Source organism: Mytilus trossulus, chromosome 6 (genome assembly GCF_036588685.1).
Source record: "Mytilus trossulus isolate FHL-02 chromosome 6, PNRI_Mtr1.1.1.hap1, whole genome shotgun sequence".
Taxonomy (NCBI): domain Eukaryota; kingdom Metazoa; phylum Mollusca; class Bivalvia; order Mytilida; family Mytilidae; genus Mytilus; species Mytilus trossulus.
The window spans coordinates 60,188,226-60,213,385 of NC_086378.1; the positions used below are offsets into that span (position 1 = coordinate 60,188,226).

Below are 25,160 nucleotides of genomic sequence, written 5' to 3' on the forward strand. Positions count from 1 at the left end.
CTTATTTTATCATAATTTTCAGTTCATCTACACATCGACAGACTCTGTAATATATTTTATAGAAAATATTTATGTTAAATTGTGATTTTGAGAACATAGAACTTGAACTTTTCAAATATTCTGTTATGGAAACAAACTTAATTTTACCAACGCCTGAGCACATTAATTACGATGGGGAAATTCTAAATTTCAAACAGAAGTATTATTCTTCTACTGGATAAATATAAACCCTTAAGGCAATATGTTTTATACTGGAAGCCCGTTTTTCTCTAATTTTTTCAAACGTAAATATAAATTAAAACAGTACATAATAACACGAATGAGGAAATATCATTGATTGTTATCAATTTTTCCTTTTTGAATTTTCCTCGTAGTTCGGTATTTTTGTGTTTTTACTTTTTATTAAGGTAAACAATAAATTATTGAGATCCCTCCTACATTTAGTTAACGTTAATTAGACACCGAACTTGGTTTCATCGAATGTATTTAATTAGAAGAAAAGTTGGCTTCATTACTTACAGATAATACAAACTTGGCATGTAGACAAACGTATTTCTCTCTATAGATCGTAGCATGTTGTGGTATAGATATCTGTAATGTATAAATATATCGACTAGAAGTAATCTACTGTAAACCAACTCAATTTTGCGGGCGACTTATTTTCGCGACTTTCGGGAGTAGAAAAATAACGCGAAATTAAATCGTCGCAAAAAGGAATAATTTGGATCTTTCCCTATCAAACTACATTAAGTAAATAAGAAAATCGCGACATTAAATCGCCGCGAAGTTGACTAGCTAGGTATAAACACGAAATAAAGTATCCGCGAAAATAAGTTGGTTTACAGTATATCCAAATTTAAAAAAAATGTGAGGTATGGTTTATCGAACAGCTGTGTTATTCCATACGATTGAATTACGGATCTAATGACAATGTTGAAAGTCAAATACATTTAACTGTGAAATATTTATCGTATCGGTCCCATTTGTTATTGTGACCAACAAATCTAATGTAGTGATGATTTTAGTCGTAATTCCGATCACTTATTACGTAAATTGTGTTTAAATAACATATGCAGCATATACAATACACCCAATTTATTGATGATTCGGAATGAAAGATTTTTGTCCTGTTCATTGTGATGTTTGTAATTTAAAAAAAAAATATACGTACAGATATTGAAGATTTGGTAGATTCATAAAAGTTGATTGGTTTATTGTAGATATTTCATTGTTGTGGAGATACCTTAAAATATAAATTACAAATGTATTATAAACAGCGCCTGTCGAAAAAAAAACTAAGTACATTTAGTAGCATTCTAGTATACAGACATTGATGCAAGTTATTACTTTAATCATGTTTCATAAAAATTCAACCAGTTTTAGAAGGAAAACGTTTATGGAGGCTTTTCAACATACATGCCTTAAAAGATAAATGATTTTGAAAGGCTTATGCCAGACAAATAACTTTACTTATTCAAATGTTATAGCTGTCAAGTATAATAAAATAAATGCAATTTATTAGTATAATTTTATTTTGTAAGACCACAACCAGTTGTACAGGTTCTAGAAGGAATAAGTTAGAGGAATGGCCTGTTTATAGAATCAAAACAGTAGTGGACTGCATGAAGATTGTTAAACACCTTGAACAATTTAAATAATTTTCCAACATTAAGTCAATGTTCATTGGACGCCGAACTAGCTCTCATCGAATGCATTTCTCGTCCTGAATATGCATGAAATATTTGCCACTGGACGATAAGCAACCAACAATCAATCAATCATTCGAATGAATTTTATATAAATCATAATCGTAATGACTGTGTTACTTACAGACGATTCAAATTTGTCATGTTGACGAATGTATTACTCTCTATAGACTGTATCTTGTTGTTATAAAGATATCTGGAATATATAAATATATGCAGTAGCAGGTATTGTTGCTCAAATCTCATAAGTGTATACTGCAATTACCTGCATCATCTGTTCTTTTAATCTGACGTCAGTCAAAATGTTACATTCTGGATATGGCGGAATCGGTACAGGTAGAGAATTTGACGACTATTCTGATGACTTAAGGCTCTGAAACAATATCGCGAAACCATATCGCTAGTGTATTGTGACTAACTTGTGTGTTGTGTCAAACTTTAATCGAATCGGTCCAATTGTGTTTGTGACTATCCGTTATTATTGACTGCTGTTAATTTCAGTCGTTATTCCGACAACAAATTATGTGAAAGTTATGATTTAGCATATTCAATATACAAAATAAACCCAATCAATTAAGTGCCTATTTGTGAAACGTTATCAAATCTATCGTGTTTCTCAAATACGGGAATATTCAAAGAAAGACAAAGTGGACTCCGAAGTTTGACTGGTCTTTTTCTCATTTTGTTATACAATTCACACTACGGACGATTCAACAGACTCTGTTTCTTAAATATCCGCTAAAATGATAATTTTGGACCTTTTAAAGTTCACCCCCAATATTTGTTATTTTTTATTTACATTTTTTGTTCATGTATGTTACCGTCAAATCAACAGTTAATATGTCATAACTATAGAGGCGCCATAATGACTTGATAAAATGAGTAAATTGAGGGTTAATGTAACTGTTCCGGACCATATGAGTATTTGGACCATACGCGTATGGTCATGACCATATGCGTATACTCATATGGTCCGACCATACGCGTATGGTCCGACCGTACGTACGCGTATGGTCAGACCATATGAGTATAATACTCGTTTAGATACTAACGGGCCGGACCATATGAGTATTTGTACCATATAGGTATATTTTTTAAAAATTATATTATACAAGTTTCAATAATACAAAAACTTTATTAAAAACAAATGATGGTAACATGACAATGTATTATTTTTATAATATAAATACTACGTAAAAAATAAATATTGATGCCATAGTTAGTTTTCATCGTTAATTACATTCTTACATGTAGGCTTGGGTGACATTTACTTACATACGGTATCATAGTTTTTTTTTGCATTTGAAAGTCTATAGGTTGTGCACGATCCTTCTCATTTACACCTTTTGTTTACGAGTGTAAAGCTAGCCTTTTTGTAGCTGCGTACAGTGACACCGAGGTCTTCGGCCATTCCGATATGTCTACGGTGTTTTTTTTAAAAGAAGCTCTAGATATCAAATATCGTAACATGACTGCAATAAATCATATTCACAAACCACTTGAATAAACTATGTTACTTTCTAGTTACTCCTTAATTGTGTAATGTTGTTCAGTTCATTAATTTGGAAGTTATTTTTTTAAGTCAAAATATTGCCTTTCACTCGTAATAACAAATCGATATTGACCATCGGTAATGACCATAAGTATAAAATGTGTTTATTATAGTTTTGACAAGTGAGTAAAATTAACTAGGTGAAACTTCTAATTTTTATTTAGCTTATCTTTTTATTATAATATAATAAGAAAATTACCTATATGATAGCGTCTTTTCATTGATGAACGGTCATACAATATGAAGAGTTTAGAAAAATAAAAGGTAAACTGTAACAGAGTGTTAATTACCCCGACCATACGCGTACGGTCGGACCATACGCGTATGGTCGGACCATATGAGTATATACCCATATGGTCATGACCATACGCGTATGGTCCAAATACACATATGGTCCGGAACATAACCAAGTAAGCTTTAGATTTAAAGGTTTCATTCGTATAACATAATGTTTTGAAATTACGTTAATGCGTCATGTTCATGTTTTTCTAACTGCTATACATTAATTCTTTTTGTTAAGCACCAGAATATGACTAAAGGCTCTAAAATATTGGTCCAATTGCATCTTTCAACCCAGCGAAATCGACATAGCGTTTGTACATAGGTAACGATACTTTTGGATTTACGGAGTATGTATATTGTCGTAGCGGTATACTACTGTTGCCTTTATAAAAAATATTTACAGCTCTGGGTCATCACTAAGTATATAGAGAATTTACTTAAAGCCTCCTTATCATTTTTTTTATCAAATATAAATATCATTTAAATCAGTATATGATAAAGAAATAGCATTGATTGTTTTCAATGCTTTCAGAAGTGTAAACAATAAATCATTTACAACGATAAAGAAAAGAAGTAGTACATTCTAATGTCATAAATATCTTCAAATAAACCTTTCGAAACAAGCATTACTTTACGCACGGATTCAAATAATTCTTAGAATTTTGTTTGCTATGAATTTTTGCTAAAAACAAAAACGAGAGATTGAAGACAAATGTATGCTGTTAAATTCCCTGTCTGCAAAGTTGAGCTGCAAGGCAACAATATAAAGCTATCTTTAAAATCATTTTGTATAGTGTTATTCGAACTATAAGTTTTCTACAAATGTTTATTTGTCATTGCAAAAAGATAAAGATTCATTCAATAGCAAACAAATACGTACAGTTGTTGAAGGCTTGGTAGATTCATAAAAGCTGATTGTTCTATTGTAGATATTTCATTGTTGTAGAGATACCTTAAAAAATGAATTATTCTTGAACAGCGCCTGTCATAAAAGTCATTTTAAATAAGTATATGTAGCAGTTGCCAAGTATGCAGACATTTATGCAATCTATTTACTTCATAATTTTCATGTTTTAGAAGGAGAAAACTAAAGAAGGCTTTTTTAACAGAATTGATAAAAATTAAATGAAATGTCAAATCCCATACATTTTGAAGAAGCAAGCTTTTTAACATTTAATTGTTATGCTTTAGTTTATTTTATTACTGATATATATATATAAATTTAGTACTGATGTGTGGCTTTGAATCTATTTTAGAGTTCAAACAGTATCATATGAAAGTGCCTCATGAACTTTTTTCTAAAATAAAATAAAAAAAGATGTGGTATGATTGCCATTAAAATTACTCTCCACAAGTGATCAAATTACACAGAAATTAACAAGGTCACAGTACGTTCTCAAACGATGAGCAAAGCACTTCTCGCATAGTCAGCTATAAAAGGCCCCGGAATGACAATTTCAAACGAGAAAAACTAAACGGCCTTGTTCATACGAATAATGAACGAAAACAAATATGTAACAAATCAACGAACGACAATCACTGAATAAAAGGCTTCTGAATTGTAACATGCAGCTACATACACAATGTTGAGAGTTTAAGCAATGTCATATGAAAATGGCCCTGCATTTTTTTTTTTAATCCACAGTTGAACAACTTAAATAATTCGAAAATTGTCCAAGCTCAATCCTATATTCAGTCAACGTTAATTGGACACCAAACTAGCTTTTATCGAATGTATTTTCTATAAAACTTTATTGAAATAACATTGTTACTTACAGATGATACAAATTTGTCATGTTGACGAACGAATAACTCTCTATAGACTGTATCTTGTTGTTATAAAGATATCTGGAATATATAAATACCCTTACATATCTGAAATGTTTGCAGATGATCTGCAACAGACTTGCTGCAGGATTGCTGCAAACAAAAAGCTCTCAGGAACTCCTTGAATAATGTTTGCAGTAGTTTGCAGCTAGATGCGAAACTCCTTCAATCATTGCAGCTGTTTTCAAGTTCGCAGAAACAATTATTTTTGCAGTAATATTGCAGGGAAAAACTAGAATATAAGTTATGATTGCGGCAAGATTGCCGAAACCTCTGACAATTTATTATGTTTGTAAGAGCATTGCAAGAATAACAAGTACATAAAATGACTGAGCATCCCTATTTGTAACTTCCTGGAAGATAAAGTTTTGAAATTTGAAAATGTTGAAGGTGTTTGAGTAATGTTATCTTACAATGTATACTAATCAAAGAGCAGTTAAAGTTTGAAATCAAAAGACATTATTTGTAAGATTAAATTCTTTGCATTGGAAATCTGTCTTCTCCACAAATACTAGCATGAAGGTTTAAAACATATTTTCCAACATGTAATATATATTCAGGACAATCAAGCATGTTTGGAGATTATAACTTATTAAATTTTATGTTGGTATAACTAAGTTTGATTCTGTGACAGTACAATATTAACTAAATAGCAGTATGTATGCACAAAATACACGTCAAATAAACTTTATTTTCGGTATTATAGATATTCTTGCATGCAATTTATTTATATAGTATATACGGGAACAACAACACAAACTGTAAAATCATTTGTAAAGTTATGAACTTTTTGCTTTGATAATGTTGCAAAGGATAAATTATTTGACTTTTCGGAATCTGATGTGTAATATCGATAATTTGATCAGTACACAACATGACATTGGTTCATTGTATGTTGTTCCTGTTAGAGTGTTGTTATACAGAAATCTGGAATTTATAAATACATGATTTCAGTATAAGCAGTTCAAATCTCATAAATTTACCAAAATGAAATCTTAAATGATACAAATCTGGTGCATCGAGTAAGTTTCTTGTAAAAACCGTATCAATCCAAAGGCATTTTAACGTGTTATAATTTCTTATAGAGGTTTCTCAACATCTTACGAACGAACGAAAATTGACCTAACTTGACGTAACTTACCGTAACGAGAAGAGAGGGAGCATTCATTTATTCAATAATTTTGGACTATCGGCTGTGATCTTCTTCCCTTTGAAATACTTTTACATAAACAATATATTCTTTTTGGAGTTTGATAGACCATTTTGAGTATTAAAATATTATTTTGACTTGATATATACACATGGAAAAAAGTATTGCAACACCTTGATTTTTTAAAACTTGAATAATCAGCCTCTTTTTTGGGATGAAATATAATAAAATATGTGTATAATATTATCGAAACATAGTTTATGATAACATTGGCATTGAAAGGAACAAACAAATGTTTGAAAAAAAAATGATTTATATAACCACAATTCTAATATTAAAATGGAGAGTTTTTTGTACAAAAAAATGCATTTTACAACTTTTACTGTAGTCGAACTTTACAATGTCAGACATTTCAAAAGTAATCCTTAGATGACTGTTCATATCATGGTTGATCGTTATACGCCAAAGAATTAGTACTTTGTGCGCAGCCTCCATTCAAACGGATAACCGCATCTAAACGTCTTCTGATTCCTGCAATAAATCGACTAAATTGTTGCTAAGGTAGCAGCAACCATTTCTGATAAAGGGCATTGTTTATTTCATGATGTGTTTGAACTGGGGTGTCCTTTCTCGCACTTTCCGCCCAATAGTGTCCCAAATATCTTCGATCGTGCCAAAGAAGATGAAACGAATTCCATTTGAACATTTGATCTTTCTCCACGATGCTAATTTCCAACTTTGGCGAGCTCTGCACTACATCAGATACGGAAAACTGTGTGTCTGTTCGTTAGCAAAGGTCTCCGAAATGATCTTATCGCACGATAACCATTAGCGATGAGTCGATCTCGAACAGTTCTTGTTAAAAAGCTCCTGTATGGCCACCACTCTCTTTTTAGGATTGTCTTGTATGCAATGGGTTTCTTTCTGACCAACCTTCGTTATGCTTGATTTTCCTTAGCAAATGATAAAGGGGGTCTTTATTATCTCGGAATGTCTTTAACAACGTTTATTGCCTGATTTATTCTCAAAACGACTTATAGTGAAATGGTGATTACCAACAATACGTGCAGTTTTTACAGCGACATCCCTGCTTCCCTTATGCTGATAATCTGCCATCTTGCTGCAGTTACGAGTTGTCAAGAACCAATTATAAGGTGTCAATCACATAACTTTAAAAATTTGGTTATTTAAAGGGTTGAAAACAATGAGGATAAAACCAACTGTTTTGCTGTTTACGGGTACAGTAGCTGCATGTGCAGATAAAACATTATCGAGTCGATATTTATTGACTAAACTCAGGTGATACTTAAATAATGTTTAACTAGTTCTATTTTACCAAATTATATCCCAACAAAATGAAAAGTGTTTCTTCAATTTCAATTTCAATTAGGTGTTGCAATACTTTTTTCCATGTGTATATATATATAATATTAGGGTTGTCACTGACTCAGACGTACTTATGAATATAATTATTTTCTGTGACTGTATCTTACATTAATTTGTAGGATCCTTTACTATAGATAATTTAGCTGATCTGTAACAATAACATCTTCATGCCTTATATATCATGTACTGTAGTACGCCGCTAGATTAAAACTGACGTGGAAAGGTAACATATGGCCACCGAAAGCTCTTTTTTTGAGAGCCCAGGTGGTCGTGTGGTCTAGCGGGACGGCTGCAGTGCAGGCGATTTGGTGTCACGATATCACAGTAGCATGGGTTCGAATCCCGGCGAGGGAAGAACCAAAAATTTGCGAAAGCAAATTTACAGATCTAACATTGTTGGGTTGATGTTTAGACGAGTTGTATATACATTATGTACACAGCCATGTATCACCATCATTGATGGCGATCCGATGGATACATCTGTTGTAGGGTTGTCACTGACTCAGACGTACTTATGAATATAATTATTTTCTATGACTGTATCTTACATTAATTTGTAGGATCCTTTACTATAGATAATTTAGCTGATCTGTAACAATTACATCTTCATGCCTTATATATCATGTACTGTAGTACGCCGCTAGATTAAAACTGACGTGGAAAGGTAACATATGGCCTCCGAAAGCTCTTTTTTTGAGAGCCCAGGTGGTCGTGTGGTCTAGCGGGACGGCTGCAGTGCAGGCGATTTGGTGTCACGATATCACAGTAGCATGGGTCCGAATCCCGGCGAGGGAAGAACCAAAAATTTGCGAAAGCAAATTTACAGATCTAACATTGTTGGGTTGATGTTTAGACGAGTTGTATATACATTATGTACACAGCCATGTATCACCATCATTGATGGCGATCCGATGGATACATCTGTTGTAGGGTTGTCACTGACTCAGACGTACTTATTAATATAATTATTTTCTGTGACTGTATCTTATATTAATTTGTAGGATCCTTTACTATAGATAATTTAGCTGATCTGTAACAATAACATCTTCATGCCTTATATATCATGTACTGTAGTACGCCGCTAGATTAAAACAGACGTGGAAAGGTAACATATGGCCACCGAAAGCTCTTTTTTTGAGAGCCCAGGTGGTCGTGTGGTCTAGCGGGACGGCTGCAGTGCAGGCGATTTGGTGTCACGATATCACAGTAGCATGGGTTCGAATCCCGGCGAGGGAAGAACCAAAAATTTGCGAATGCCAATTTACAGATCTAACATTGTTGGATTGATGTTTAGACGAGTTGTATATATAATATGATATACTATTTACGCTTTAATCAAAACAGTTGAAAATCTAATTGATCAATGGAAAATCACAAAAATACTGAACTCGGAGGAAAATCAATTAGGAAAGTCCATAATCACATGGCAAAATGAAATAACAAAACGCATAAAAAACGAAAGGACAAGAACTGTCATATTCCTGACTTGGTACAGGCATTTTCAAATGTAGAAAATGGTGGATTAAACCTGGTTCTATAGCGCTAACCCTCTCACTTTAATAAAAGTCTCATCAAATTCCGTTATATTTACATGATGCGTTAAATAAACAGTCACAATTAATAAAATAGTCAAGATATGGGTACATCAGTCATCATCGTATAACAATTTTAAAAGGGGACAATGTAACCGAACACAAAAACCATCTTTTATCTACGAACACATTAATTGATTTGAGTGTCTGACGTCAGAAAATTTTATACGTCACATAAATTTGAAGTTCAATGTGCATACAAACAGTTTTAAAATTAACATAGGCAATGTAAGCATACAGGGTTAAAGAATCAAAAGTATGTAAGAATAAATTACAGAAATAGACCGATATTAAAACTAGTCCAAAAGTTATAGGTAGAATTTATGAGAATCCAAAAATAGTTAATACCACTACGCGATTGAATGATTTTGACGTTTGTGATTCAACGTATATAGTAATTCATAATAGAAATATATCATAATGAAATATAATAGACCAATATAATACTGACGGGATCTATTAAATTACAGAGTCACGTAATAAGAAGAAAAGAAATACAAAAAGTCGTATATACAAAACAAACCACAAAAAAATGTACCGAGCCACGTCAAACTGATATCACATAAAACCATTCAACAGTAAAAGTAATATTAATACTAGAACAAAGACAAATGAAAGAACAATAAAATATGTTGTCAACATGATAAACAACATCAGTACGCAGAATCTATACATCAAGACCATCGTGTATTATTTGAGAAGTTGATACGGAATATTTATCAACAAGGTCTTGATACCTTCCGATGAACTTTTTTTAGAAAAAGGACGAGACCTTCTTTAACATATCCCTGGTTCATCAACTTTCAACTCAGACACTGATGACGTTTTACAAAGTCTGAGTAGGAGCTGCAAGCTCTTGAATATCGAATAAGTTGGGAAATATATATCCCATATGCAGGTGAAGTTGGTATATTGCTACTAAGGTGGGGGAAATTAATAATTTCAAAATTAAAATCGTCTCGTTTGTCATAGATTCTGGTACTGAGATGACTGTGTAAGTCAAAATCGAGATATAAGTCTAAAAATGAAGCGGAGGAAGCTGTGTCTGTTGTTTCTTTAATCTCTAGTTCTGGGGGATATATCAATGGAACCCAATCAGAAAAGTTCGGATTGTTTATGGAAAGAACATCATCAATATATCTGAAAGTGAAATTAAATAATCTGGCTTCTTTGATCCTCTTGTTTTTGACAAGTGTCTGGAGGAACTCCGATTCATATGAAAATAAGAAGTGGTCGACAAGAAGAGGCGCACAGTTTGTTCCCATAGGAATGCCGACAATTTGTTTGAAAAGTCTACCTCCAAACTCAACAAATATGTTGTCGATAAGAAACTCCAGCATACTGACAACTTGTTCTTCTGTGTAGCATGTTTTACCTTTTTGTTTGTCACTATTAACGAAATATGCCTAATGAAATCCCAAAGTAATAAATTTATAGCGTATGCTACCATTTTTATGTTGAAAGGCATTGTGGATAAGTTATAGCGAAAGATATAAAATATTTAAACCCAGGACAGCAATCGTCAGAGGTTGGATAAACATGACAACATTCTTTCGAATTTGTTAGAACATAAATGAACAAAAGGGTTAATATAGAACTTTGGAATTGAAGGGGATAGGATTTTTTTTAATCTTATCAAGGATCAGCTGATCTATGGAAGAAGGTCTTTCGCCAACATGAGGTAAACATAATCTAGGCGTGAACGCCTCTAGTTATTAATTTGAACAAAAGAAAACATCCTCGGACCCGTAGTAACTTCGTTGCTCCAATTCGAAAACCCAAATGCTCACGTCTTGACCTTAAATTAATTATATTCTAGACAGATTATAAATATAACCATTAAACGAAAGATAACAAAAAGGGACACATCGAAATAAGCATTTAAAAAAAGAACACAAAACAGTTAACACGTTCAAAAATGTTCTGTAATGTATTTATTTCTTTTTTTCATTGCAATTCTTTGTTTCTTTTTGTATGTTTTATAATCGTACAAATTTTATTATATATATACATAAAATATAGATTTTATCTTTTTTATTTTCGTAGAGTTTTTATGGCATGCTGTATATGTTTTTTTGTTTCTTTCTTTGATTGTTTTTCTTCTCGTTATTCTTTTTTTGGGAGGAATAGAATTTAAACGAAAATGTACCCTTTAAATACTTTGTTACTATCAGTTCCGGTGGTGCTGTAGCACTCATACTTTCAACAAGAATACACAAAACTCTATATCTTTACGATTGATCGAGTGCACCTTAATATTTCTGTAACTATTCCCCCAAAAAATTTAAGATCTTTTAACAGCAATCAGATGAATAGGACCGACCGCACATTGAGACCTTCAAGATGGATACTTTTTTCTAGGAGACACAATTTACCCCCAAATCACCCTCCTCTATGTGTTCCATTTTTATAAAGGATGTGTGGATATAATAAATGAAAAATGCTAATTTTTTTTCATCTCAATTACTTTTGAATCCTTTTACAAACGCTAATCTCGTCGTGAAAACCATGGAATATTTGCCACATAACATTAAACATACAACAATCAATCAAATGAATTGCAAACCAGACGCACCGATTATTTTTAAGGTTCATCATAAGGAATTTAAAAATATGGCCGTGTTTACCCCTCAAAATTTAATATGAGTACAGAAAAACTGGTACATCTAGGAAAGTTTTAAGGCATGGTAGGAACTAGGTATATAACAGTAATATAAAGTATACGAATCAGAAAATTAAAAACTTACATGGATTTTGATGTCCAGTTTTTTCCAGTCTGCAGAAGATAGCAAAATAAACAAACACCCGAGTTTCATTTGATACAGTCCACTCATGATTAACACAGTTTAAATTACCTGTAGTCTGCAGATGTCAATTGTCCATCTATTGTCCATTTAAATCAATACTACTCACAACATGTATTATATAAGGGGAGATTCTCAAACCTCTTTCCCGACTTTGTTTATTTTGGTACCTTCTGCAGGAACGAAAAAGACTGGAAAGCAAAATCTAGTAAAGTTTATAATTTTCTGAAACATAAAATGCATTTTTTTTTTTATATCTAGTACCTACCATCCCTTAAAACTGTTGCAGGTGCATAGGTCAGTCTGTACTCAGAGTAAAAATTGGGGTGTAAATACGGCCATATTAGCCAAAAGGTTATGATGAACCTTAATAACATTACAAACTGACCAGGTTATTTTAAATTAGATAAGGGAGATAAATCAAACGCATATATTCAACTTGTAAACAAACGAAACTCAACGTGAGAATACGTAACATTCAAAACCAGAAAATAAATTGGAACACCAATGTTTAACCACAAAAAAAATGCAAGTTTGCAAAAAGACTATGAAATTGTTAACTGTTATCTTTAAACACACTCCAATATCGGTAAAAAATAAGTGTGGATTTTATTATAATAAAATCATTGCTCTTTATCGATACGTTCGTAGAGTTTCGTAATTCGTAAGATGTTGAGAAACTTCTAATAAGCCATAATGGGTAGAATTAACGACCGGATTGATTCTTCTCATTTTTATATTGTATATTTTTTGTCATCATTAATTTAAAGATAACGTCGCTTAATTTATGTTCAGTTAATAAGACACGTTCGTTGGTTGATTAGTAATGACAGTGGAATTGCAATACTATGAGTTTAAGGTATGTGAATACATACAGTGTGTGTAACTGTGATAAGTTACTGAAAGTATCTCGATGTATATCTGTGATTCTGTTGTATTGTAGATAACTGTAATATTAAGGTATAGTACTATTAAATATATCTAATTATTTTGCGATTGATTGTCATTTGATTAACACATTTATTTGGCATATATTTACAATGAATTTAAGTAAAGTAAATGCTTACAATTAATGTGTCGTCTATCATTCAAGACTTTATATAAAATGTATAACAGGCACAATTTAAAGGAATTGTAACGTACATGTAAGTATTGACATATTTAGAGATCAAAATGAGGGAATAATTTCATTGAGTAAGCGCAAAACAGACACTTTTCATTTCTAAACATTGACATCATTCCGCTACCGGTAGCATTTCTGCACTTCTTTTTTTATTGTATTTATATGTTTTATTACGAAATTTGTTAGTCATACAATAGAAAGGATTTACAGTCAGGTTCGAAATCATGACCCAAGTGCACACCATCTTTTTTTTCAACAGAGAAATTAAAGGCCATTTTTAGGTTGATGCGATTTCAATTAGCTCTCTTGGAATATTTGTCCACATGTCTTCAATACAAGTCTTAAAAGTCTGTTGTAATTTTGAGAAATGGATTTCATAGCTTTTAAGCATCATATAATGCATGTGTGTTCATCAACTTAAAACTTTTGTCTGATCTGGTGTGAAGTTGAAATTTTCGAATTTCCTAAAACGTCTTGTCCTCTTTCTTATTTCTGTCATTTGTCGTATCATTATAGAAGATTTTAGTAATTTTAAAGAATTGTATTGATCATTATGTTAAATCTTCTTCCTACGATTATTTCTGAGTGCTACATGGTTTGGCTTAATCTTTTTTATAATGACGTTTAATGTGATATACTTACAGTGAGGATAACTGGTGACAGTCTGTGAATGTATCATTCGTTATATGTTGAATCAAATTGTTATCGATGTTGCTGGTTAATAACATGAAAAGAAATAAAGTTATTTCAACAGTAACAAAAATAGATATTTGATCATAGCGTCAAATCCTATAATACTTTTGCATGAATATCTACAGAAAATATATCTTTGTATATTCTTGTCATTTGTATTGATTTTTCTGTCTCTCGTTAACAGCAATGCTAATGTTGATTTTGCAGTCCATATGGTAAGGCTTTTATGTAGATGACGCTAACATAGAACGGATTTATTTTTGTGCCTTCAGTGAGAAATATAAAAAAGAAGATGTGGTGTGATTGCCAATGAAACAACTATCCACAAAAGACCAAAGTGAGAAAATATATTAAAGTATCTTGCCCTCAATATTTTCAGGCTTCACGATGTGGTTTGCAATCATGTTACAGAGGCCTCAATGTGTACAGGTTTAAAAAAAAATATTTTTCATCTCTGGATATTTACTTGCATTACCAGATTCGCTCGAGAGCAAGAACTACTAGTATGAACTGTCAATTTATGTAGTATTCGCTTTTTTTTTAGTATTTGAAATTCGGTTAAAAGATTCATGGTAATTTATTGAATTTAAACTGTGATTTTCTGTAGAATTTGATTGTTTATAAGTAATCTAGATTTGTTTCATCGATTCATGTGTATTCATTGATCCTTATTGTTATAATATATGTTTCTCTCCGATCTACAATTTGTAATGGACTTTTAGTTTGGGCTATTTTCATCTTGATCTCTTTTCATTCTAAACAAAACAAAAAAAATACGTACATTTCAATATTTCAACTTATTTTCTTAACTCATTAAATGATTTGTGACATTTAAAGAATAATTCTAAATGAGTTTAGTGCAACATTTCAATTACTGACTCACATGTTTTGTAAAAGTCGATTCTCTTTACATAACTTGACATCAATGTCTTGTATTCTGTTGTACCCCAAATTCCTTAAACAAATAAAAATTGATTAAAGCATACAACCAATTTTAATTTCAAATTGCAGGCGCGGATCCAGAGGGGGGTTCCAGGGGTTGGAACCCCCTCATTTTTGGGACGATCAATGCATTTGAATGGGGACATATAATTGGAACCCCACCTTTGTCATGGGTTAGGACCCCCCCCCCCCCCCCCCCCTTTTTTTTTAAATGGCTGGATCCGCCCCTGAAATGTGTCAAGATATAATCATGATAATAAAAAAAATTGCTGAGAATACTTTTTTTTTAAATTTGTTCATCTGATTCCACATGTTACTTTATGGACTTGTAAGAAATGTTTTATTGTTTGGCAATATTATACACTGCTTATCTTAAGGTGGTACATAGCTGTTCATACTTTACCAAAACGTAAAATATATTTCAAAATATGTTCAAAAATATGATGAAATGATAGGTCATTGTGCATTTTCGCAGGATACAGGAAACAGACTTATTATGTGATTAGAAGCTAAACTTAATGATTGATTGATTTGTAAAATGAAATACGAGAAGAATGCTTTGAGAATACGAAAAGAAAAAAATAAGGGTCACCGTGCGTTTTTCCGTCTAGAATATAAAATAGCAAAATTCCTCAAAGATTCCTTCAGAAAATGCCTTATTTCAGATTTACCTCCCTTTAAGATGCCACTTTAAAAAAAAATATAGTCAATCTGAAGTAATCAACACTTGTAAACATATTAATACTTATAAGTTACAATCTTATAAAATGTTCTTGAAAATGCAAATTAACATTAGTTTTCAGGATTCCTTCATACAATTTTGCTAACATGATAGAAACTCTAGACCTTAGATTCTCTGGTTTTTACAATACAATACCTTAAATATGAATTCTACGTAAAAATTAAAACAAATCAGCTGTATATACTTACAGGTTATACGTATCATTTGGTAAAACTGGTATATGTTCAAACAATTTGTTATAACAGTTTACATCAAACCCTGATGTTGAGCTACTACAAGAACAAGTCGACGGACATGACGTATTCACTAGTTTAACACACACCAGGAGTACAACACAGAAATATCTCCTTTCATTCTTCATTTTGCTTAAATATCTAAAAAGCACAAAAAAATCAATACATTAAAGAAAATATATATATCAATTTTTATAACGACGAGTCCACTTCAGGGTTGGCAAAGTATTACCCGCCCGGGAATTCCCAGGTGGGAAAACCCGGGTTTTCCCGGACTGGGCAATACTCCCAGAAATGGGTAATAGTGGGCAATACTGGGCAATATGATTTTCTATGCTTATTTTAAACTAAATAGTAAAGACTTTGTACAGTTTCATAGTATAATAGCTAAATATATACTTTTTATACAGATAACCATTGACAGTCATTTCTAGAAGATTGAAATATGTTCTCTATTAATTCTATATGTAGGCAGAACAGAAGATTTGTACATTTAAAGATACCTTTTTAATGACCAAATATTGTTTTAATAATCCAAACTTTGACACATGCATTTTTTGCCGTATTTGTTATACATTCATATTGCTAAATAAACACCCTAAGGGGTCATTGCAATAAAACTTGTAGAATTATAAGGGCTGATTATCGTACATAAACAAATATGGTTTTTTTTGCGCCTGTCCCAAGTCAGGAGCCTCTGGCCTTTGTTAGTCTTGTATTATTTTAATTTTAGTTTCTTGTGTACAATTTGGAAATTAGTATGGCGTTCATTATCACTGGACTAGTATATATTTGTTTAGTGGCCAGCTAAAGGACGCCTCCGGGTGCGGGAATTTCTCGCTACATTGAAGACCTGTTGGTGACCTTCTGCTGTTGGTTTTTATTTGGTCGGGTTGTTGTCTCTTTGACACACTCCTCATTTCCATCCTCAATTTTATGTGTTCTAATCTGAAAAATTACTAATTAATTAATGACATTATAATTTATTTAAATGTAAAGTTACTTACAAGTATTTGTTAATTCTTAAATAAGGAGTTATATTTGTTGGGGGAAAAAATGTTTTGCTTTGTATTTACAGTTTGCCAATCTAAACAAATGCAATAATGCTAGACAAAAAAAAATAGGGTATTAATTATAATTTCTTATTAAATGTATTACATTTGTGTTTATCACTAAATCCTCTTTAAAATTCAGACAAGTATTTTATATTTCCCAGTATTGCCCAGTATAATCTCCTTAAACACAGTAAAACCCGGGTTTTCCCAGTAATTCCCACTGGGCTGGGCAATACTCATAAAACCCGGGTTTTTGCCAACCCTGGTCCACTCTGATAAATATAAACACTAAAAGTATATGAGACGATTTCTAAGACAGGTTATACAATTCCTTGTAAAACTCCATAATATAGTGTATGTTTGTATCGATTCTTTAAAAAAAAAACTCATTATTTTGAACTAATATTATGTAAATCTTTTAAGTTTAGATATTTTTTTCGATAAATAATGACGTTGTAGGAAACAGAAAAAGTGTTAACTTAACAAAATGGAGGGGAACACTCCTGTAAAGGTTATTTTATGTTGACAAAGTTTCCTCAGATTTCCAAATTTTTGTTAAAAGTTAGAAAGCTTTATATGAATTTGTAACAACACAGAATGAATAAGTGTTTAAATAATCATAATAAACATAACAAAATAATAGCCTTGCTTTATATTTTTTTACATCACCATCCAAAAGTCAAAGTTAAAACTTTATATATGTCACGACTGGTACATGAGTTGACAATGTTCTGGATATAGTTTAACTTCTTCAACAAATGTTTTTTTTATATTAACCAGTCATACGCAAGTATAACTCGATAATAATATATGTCTTATTTAATATTTTTGTGTTCCCATTAACTCTCTTTTTAATTGTAAACTCAACATAAACCCTCAGAACATTTAGTAAAGAGACAAACCTTGATGAGAACATCTTACGTCTGCTCTATATTCCTTTTGAATTTCAACCAAAATATAAGAACTACTGGGTCTTCCGTCACTGTATCGTAAACCTAACCTATAAATTTTTCTATACAAACACTTTTTTTACTGGGTCGTCTAAGTGCGTCGAAAAACCTCTTTTTAAATAATGAACATCAATTCGATCAGTAACATAGCTCAGCTGCAAAGGTATAGCTAACCTAACTCACTATTTTATAGGTTGCGTGATTCAGATGTGGATACTACAAAATTCAAAACATCTTTGAGACAACATACAATCTAAGACACTCTCATCGTGTATTACACATTTGAATTTTCGAAACTTTACACTAGTCTAACCAAAAGACAAATTGAAAGACTTTGTTCTGCGTGAATAAAAGTTTCATTTCTAAGAGAGAGTTGAAACGTAATTTGTAAAAAAGTATTTTGATTAAAACTAAAATCTTCTCTGAAACAGACATTATCAAGATTGCTGATTTCTTGATTGCTGGCTTTCAGAGGATGTGTCTTTCAACAAACAATCGACAGTCACAAGGGAACCAAATGAGCTCCATCTCTTGTCGACGTGTTCCTTTATTTATATTTATGATAATAATACAGGATATTTTGGAAATCAAAGGAGCAGGTTCAGAAAGACCCATTTGTGGCCCCAAAATATAGCAGTTTTACAAAACTATGATAATGTTATCATGAAGCTATTATTGGAAAGTAGAATGATTCTGCTACATAAATATGGGCTGTTTTTGACAATACAATGCACATATATTGGGTACTAGCATCATAAAGTCATGCTAAATTACTGAAATCTTCACAAAATTAGCATTTTAGTTAAATTTTAGACGGTTTCTCTCTTAAATGAAAGTGGCTGCATTCGTGTTCATTCATAATATTGAAATACAAATTGATAATACATAATACATATAAAGATTGGGGATGACAAAAACCATCTGAAAAGTGACGATTTTTTGCAAATTTGATAGATGTTTTATATTTAAGCTTTTTAAATGACTAAATCAGTTAAAATCTTTCACAAAAACTAATTTAAATAGTTCAAGTTTAATTGTTCAAAAAGTGTCTAAAATATTTCGTCAGATGAACTTGAAAATTTAGGTCAAAAACGGCCCTTACCGGACCTACTCCTTTGCAGTATCCATAAATGATCTTCTCAGGTATATAATTCCACATTCGTTGAATACTCCCCGTATTGGGCTTCGGATAAAGGAAATAACAAATACAGAAATTTATAATGATATAAAAAGGAAGATATGGTATGATTGCCAATGAGACAACTATCCACAAAAGATCAAAATGACACAAACATTAACAACTATAGGTCACCGTACCGCCTTCAGCAATGAGCAAAGCCCATACCGCATAGTCAGCTATAAAAGGCCCCGATAAGACAATGTAAAACAATTCTAACGAGAAAACTAACGGCCTCATTTATGTAAAAAATAAACGAAAAACAAATATGTAACACATAAACAAACGACAACCACTGAATTACAGGCTCCTGGTCGTTTGAAAACAAAGTTTTACCACTCCAGTGAGTATAACAGCTTTACAATTGATAACTTTCATTTTCTATGAAGCAACTTGTATTTCCTATTATAATTTCTTTAACGGAGGATTGCTTTTCACATGGATGTTGTTAAACTTGTGATGAAATTCAAATAGTCCCATCGTACAATTTACGGACGCAATAATTGTTTAACTTTATGGAAAATCCGTTTTATAGATGACAACGGTTAAATTTCAATCGTCGTTACTTTTACAGTTTTCCCTTAATGTAAACTAACAAATATGACTTATCACCGGGTTTGTTTCATCATAAGTAAAACACGTGTCACATGTGGAGCAGAATCAACCTACCCATCCGAAGCACCTGACTACGCTCTCACTTTTTGATAATGGTTCGTATTGCTAAGTCTTTGGTTTTCCATTTTGTGGTTTGTGTTCTGTTTTTTGGTGTTTTTTTCGTTCATATTCGCAATTGCATTGCCAGTTATTTTTTTTGGCATTGATCACTTTTATCAAGACAAATTAGAAACGTTTGTTTAACTGATTTAATCAAAAAGGGCATGATGGCTGTAAAACTCATAAACTAGCAATAATTTACTGTATTCGATCATAAATGATCATTGCATTTTTCATGTTCATCATACAACAATATCAATATACGTTCTAATAACATACGTCACGTTGTTCTCATTGTTGAATGCCATACGGTTAACTTTAATTTATAACATCTGCTTTATTTGAACTTTGATGTACATCTGTCGCATTTGCAGTCATGCCACATCTTCCTACATTGATATGTAACTTTATGCAAATACCAAGCTATTGTCCATGGTCTGCTTGATAAAGGATAATATCATATTAAACACCTAACAGTTTGTTCGTTAAAACAGCCAATCAGGCATACATCATTACCATTATGTATGAAGTTTTTCTTTACGATGTATTTTAAACTATACTTAGTTTTTGAAGCATTTACCAACCGTGACATATTTGAAATTGATATTACGGTACCATTTGTTGTATATAGATTTAGTAGATCTAATGGTGAAATTGGTCTAACTATTTGGAATTGATAACAAAAAATATATAAAAAAATTTAAAAAACATCATGGTTCACCAAAAATACCGTACATAACAACGTTCTTCCTGCAACATGGATTTGCTATGTTCCTGTTCTCTCATTTACTGGTACTAATTATGCCTAAAACTAAGGCATCACATAACAAACCAACAATGCGCAAAAATCACATGAAGGGGCACTTACTAAGAAAACAAAACAAAACCGGCAGCAGAATCAGAATGTATGCTAATCATGTGTACTTATTGTTGTTCATGCAATCACAACCATCCGATGACATTATGACTTGAACTCTAGATAAACACATGAACATAAACACGGAAGAAATATATATTTTGGAATAATTTTTTCGTGTGCTTGCTACTTCCAAAAAAAAATTGTCATGACAATGATCTAATCCAACCAACACCAAATCAATACATACTACGTTAGCATCTCATTTAGAAGACTTTCTGTTATAAATAATTAATTAAACAGCTAATTAAGGAGCCGTATTTAATTGAATCTAATAATATCATAAATAACTGTCGTTACCTAGATTTAGATTTATCAGTTTTACACAAGAAATTCTTCGCAAAAAAATACGATAAATGTCAGGTATTTCGTTACCACCAATCATTTCAACTTTTGCTAAATTTTTTTATAGTTAGAAAGCGTTCATGTAAAGTGGTATCGATAAAAAAAAAATATTTAAACGGAATAGCACATCATAGGCTTTACGGTGATGTGGTTAGCCGAGTCCGGAATTTAGAAAACGATCCTGGTAATATTAACAATCCTTGAAACAAACATATTTTTTAATGTTACTTTTTAACCATGTTATCTTTTAAAATACTTACCTTTCACATGTTTCATTGAAATAAATATTGATTATTTACCTATTGAATAACATGTTTTCTAGATATAATACATATTAGAATTTCTAGAATCTGACGACTCCCAAGAAATGGCTTAGCAGAAGTGCATGTATAATCTGACTGTTAATGACGTCTGCAGACTAAATGAGTTAAATGTTGGATGTGAACTGATTGATATTTTAGTCCTTTATGCATCACTTTTTCAGTAGTTGTTGTTGACTTTGAACTAGCTGTCAGTAACTATGAGTACATGCAGATCTGTCTTTTTGTTTTTAATTGTGATACATAATAACCCGTTCACAACAACTCTATGTTTTTGAAATATAAATTAAAATTGTATCCATCTGATGAGTTTGGCCTTTTTCAACTGTTTATAATGTTACACCACTGTTACAGGTTACTGTAGGGTTGAGCGATCACAGACATGTTTAATCACGCCACATTAAAAATGTGAAGTTCAGATGTGATTGTAATATATGTTTATCGTATCTTGGCTTAGTCAAATTAACAACTCATCCAGAGGAGAACTTTGTGGACCTTTTAGAACAATCTTTGGCTTGAAAACTATCTTGTAAAATGTGTGTATTTCAAAATTAAGATGCTTCAATGTAAAGTCATTAATGAATATTATTGTTCTTAAAAATGTATCTTTATTCATTTCAAAGTTAACTAAAATACTATAATATAAAATAAAGTATTTTTTTAAATATTCCATTTCTAAGTTATTTTATTTATTTCTTTAATTGTATGTGATAGTATTTTTTTTTTTCATTTCTATGTGACGGAGTGATTTTTTTTAATTAAGCCTATTGTATAGTACTGTATTGTTTTGTTAAAAGTCAGGACGTTAGTTTTCTCGATTGAATAGGTTCATATTTTTCATGTCCGAGTCTTTTGTAGCGGACCGTAGTGTATGGGTATTTTCCTAATGTTGAAAGCTGTACGGTATCTATATTGCCTGTATCAACTTTATTTGTCATTTGGTAGATAGTTGTCTTATTGGTAATCATATCCCATCTTTGTATTTTTAAGGTAGGTCATTGGTATATGTTTCCTGAGATAGAATTTTCTTATAATTTGTTAAAATAAAGATTCAACTATGCTCTTATCCTATCAGTCGAGTTTAATGTTTTTACTGAAAGAGTTATCAACCCTTAGGTGACTTGTTTGAAAAAAATGATTCCAAAACACAAATATTTGGTATTTGTTTAAATATTTTGAATAATGCAATAAACGAGCACGTTTAAATAAACAAGCTGACCAATACAATTGCACATATGGGCAAATCCCTAGACTGATTGTGTATTGCGATAGTACAATACAAGATGGCGGTATACGTTGAATCTACCTTAAAATGCCAAGTCCTTATAATATGATATTTACTGTCAACTTGCCTTGATTCAATTGCGTTTCCGTTAATAATGATTCCAGTAACGATTGATTTTAAAATAATTGTAAGTCCTGTTTACACATTTATCATGTTTATATAAATGTAAATTGATGTTTGTTTACTACCATTACTACAATTTGTTAGTGCATTGTAGCTACTAATATAAAAACACAAATATACGTGTAGTCAATTAATTCATTTATTCAAGTTTAAATCCACAAACTTATATTCGTCAGGTGACATAAATGTCCTTGCTCGAATTTATTTATTACGTTTTAAATCGTAGATCGATTTTAACCAATAACAGAAAATTTAATTGTATGATATACAATTTTGAAAACGTTTTAAAATTAATTTTCTGCTTTAATAATGTGCATACTATTTGATATTTACTTAGTTCTAAACAAACAAGTTGTTGTCTGTCTTTATTTTACATTTGTTTTTTTATCAAGGGTGGGTATATTATACAACTATAGCATTTGTATGAGGTCGATACAAAGGATATATTGACATGAAGGAAGTATATTGACTGAGGACAAAGTCCGAGGTCGATACACTTCTTTGGGTCGATATATCCTGCATAGGCTATAATTGTTATATTATCAAGTTTTGGACGACATTTGTATCAAAATCGTCATTTGATTTTGTTGAAATTTTATAGATATCATATCGTCTCCTAGACAATAACAACATACATGCTGTTAATTCATTTACTTTTTTTCTAATTCTTTTGTATTTGAAGACATTTTTTTCTTCAAATAACCGATCATAGAAATTATTTTTATAAAACCTTTAACAATATTCTGCAACTCATTACATGACGTCACCAAGTATATCGGTTTTGAAATTTTCTAAAAGTAAACGTGCTATATGCTTTTTGCTATCCGCCGTTTTCTATCTAACTTCGAAAATATATAATTAAACAATTGATTATCCATGAACGAATCAACTTATTTAAACCTGAGATCACCCCTAGTTTTTGGTGGGGTTCGTGTTGTTTATTCTTTAGTTTTCTATGTTGTGTCATGTGTACTATTGTTTTTCTGTTTGTATTTTTTCATTTTTAGCCATGGCGTTGTCAGTTTGTTTTAGATTTATGAGTTTGACTGTCCCATTGGTATCTTTCGTCCCTCTTTAAAAATATAGGAATTAATAACATAAGGTTTTATTCCATATTGGTAAAATTTTTGTAGGTATATCCCAACGGCACCATCAAATGGAGTGTATGTGTCTCAATTGATACACCATTATATGGAATATGTGTGTCTCAATTGATACGTTATTCTAGAGCTAGCTCAAAGTACGTTAATTTTGTTGGTCGAGGAATACTGCTTTCTCAAAAGTTGCTAATTCAGGGCTATGAATCAATCAAACTAAGGTCATCACTTAGTGATCTTACGGTCGCTATCATGATCTGGTTGGCAGAAATCATATCTGATATTCTTCCTCAGTCATAATTATCTTACATCATTATCGAACTGTACAAAGAAATAACACAACGGGTACCGAATCTGGTGCAGGAAATTTTTATCCTTCCGGAGCACCTGATTTCAATCCCGGTTTTTAGTGGAGTATGTGTTGTTTCTTTTTTATAATTTATAACTGTTGATGTAAATTCCTTTAGTTTTGATTGTTATTGTCTTTCTATATGAATGGGATTTTGAATAAAAAGTATATTTACCCTCGCGTGCTTTTACGTGTATAATTTTGGTAAAAAACCTTTGATGTATAATTGGTTTTTGTAAAAGATTTCCATTACATCGGAATATGGAATAAAACAATCACTGTCTTTTGTTTCCGTCAATATGTTGTTTTATTGACGTTTGTAAAATAAACTGACATTGACTTCAGTTGTTGGCCTCTGTGAATATCAGTTTTTTTCAAACGTCAATAAAAAAAAATTTACCTCATCAAAAGACAGTAATTAAATATTATTTTATTGTATTTCATACTTTTTATACAATGTTGAAAGCAATATACCAAAAACTTGGTTAACATGACTCATATGAAAAATGATCAGCCTTTTACATAAGTATTACCAATTGTTGAATTGTTTATCATCGATGATTAAGGATAATAAGCAATTCATAACCTTGAGTTATTTAAATCATATCGAATTGATCGGTTAGTGAACAGTGTGCTTTATTATATGTTCAACGCAAATAGCATATTATGTCGTGCGGCCATTTTTTAAACGATTAATATTTTAAACAAAAGACAAACTTAAACATACAACTTTATTAACTGAAAAAACATCATTATCATTTGGGTATGTTCACCATACATTTAGAATAAATCTACAG

At 31.5% G+C, this 25,160-nt stretch overlaps 2 protein-coding genes across 3 annotated transcripts in view; both read right to left on the reverse strand.

The window, feature by feature from the left end:
- Positions 1 to 1,237, reverse strand: part of LOC134723599 (leucine-rich repeat-containing protein 15-like) — a 34,917-nt gene extending 33,680 nt beyond the window's left edge. For both annotated transcript variants that reach the window (XM_063587165.1, XM_063587164.1), the window contains exons 1-2: positions 1,172 to 1,237; positions 520 to 591 (exon numbers count right to left, since the gene is read on the reverse strand). In XM_063587165.1, the coding sequence (XP_063443235.1) occupies positions 520 to 591; positions 1,172 to 1,197 (98 nt within the window). In that variant the 5' untranslated portion in view covers positions 1,198 to 1,237. The remainder of the gene's footprint in view (positions 1 to 519; positions 592 to 1,171) is intronic.
- Positions 1,238 to 1,826: 589 nt separating this feature from the next.
- On the reverse strand, positions 1,827 to 16,170 carry LOC134722864 (probable oxidoreductase PXDNL). Its single transcript, XM_063586495.1, has 7 exons — positions 15,988 to 16,170; positions 14,999 to 15,070; positions 14,065 to 14,136; positions 13,175 to 13,246; positions 5,317 to 5,388; positions 4,421 to 4,492; positions 1,827 to 1,902 (listed from the first exon to the last, which is right to left on the reverse strand). Exons 1-7 carry the CDS (start codon positions 16,158 to 16,160, stop codon positions 1,827 to 1,829), a joined length of 609 nt encoding a protein of 202 aa, XP_063442565.1. The 5' UTR covers positions 16,161 to 16,170.
- Between the last annotated feature and the right edge of the window lie 8,990 nt (positions 16,171 to 25,160).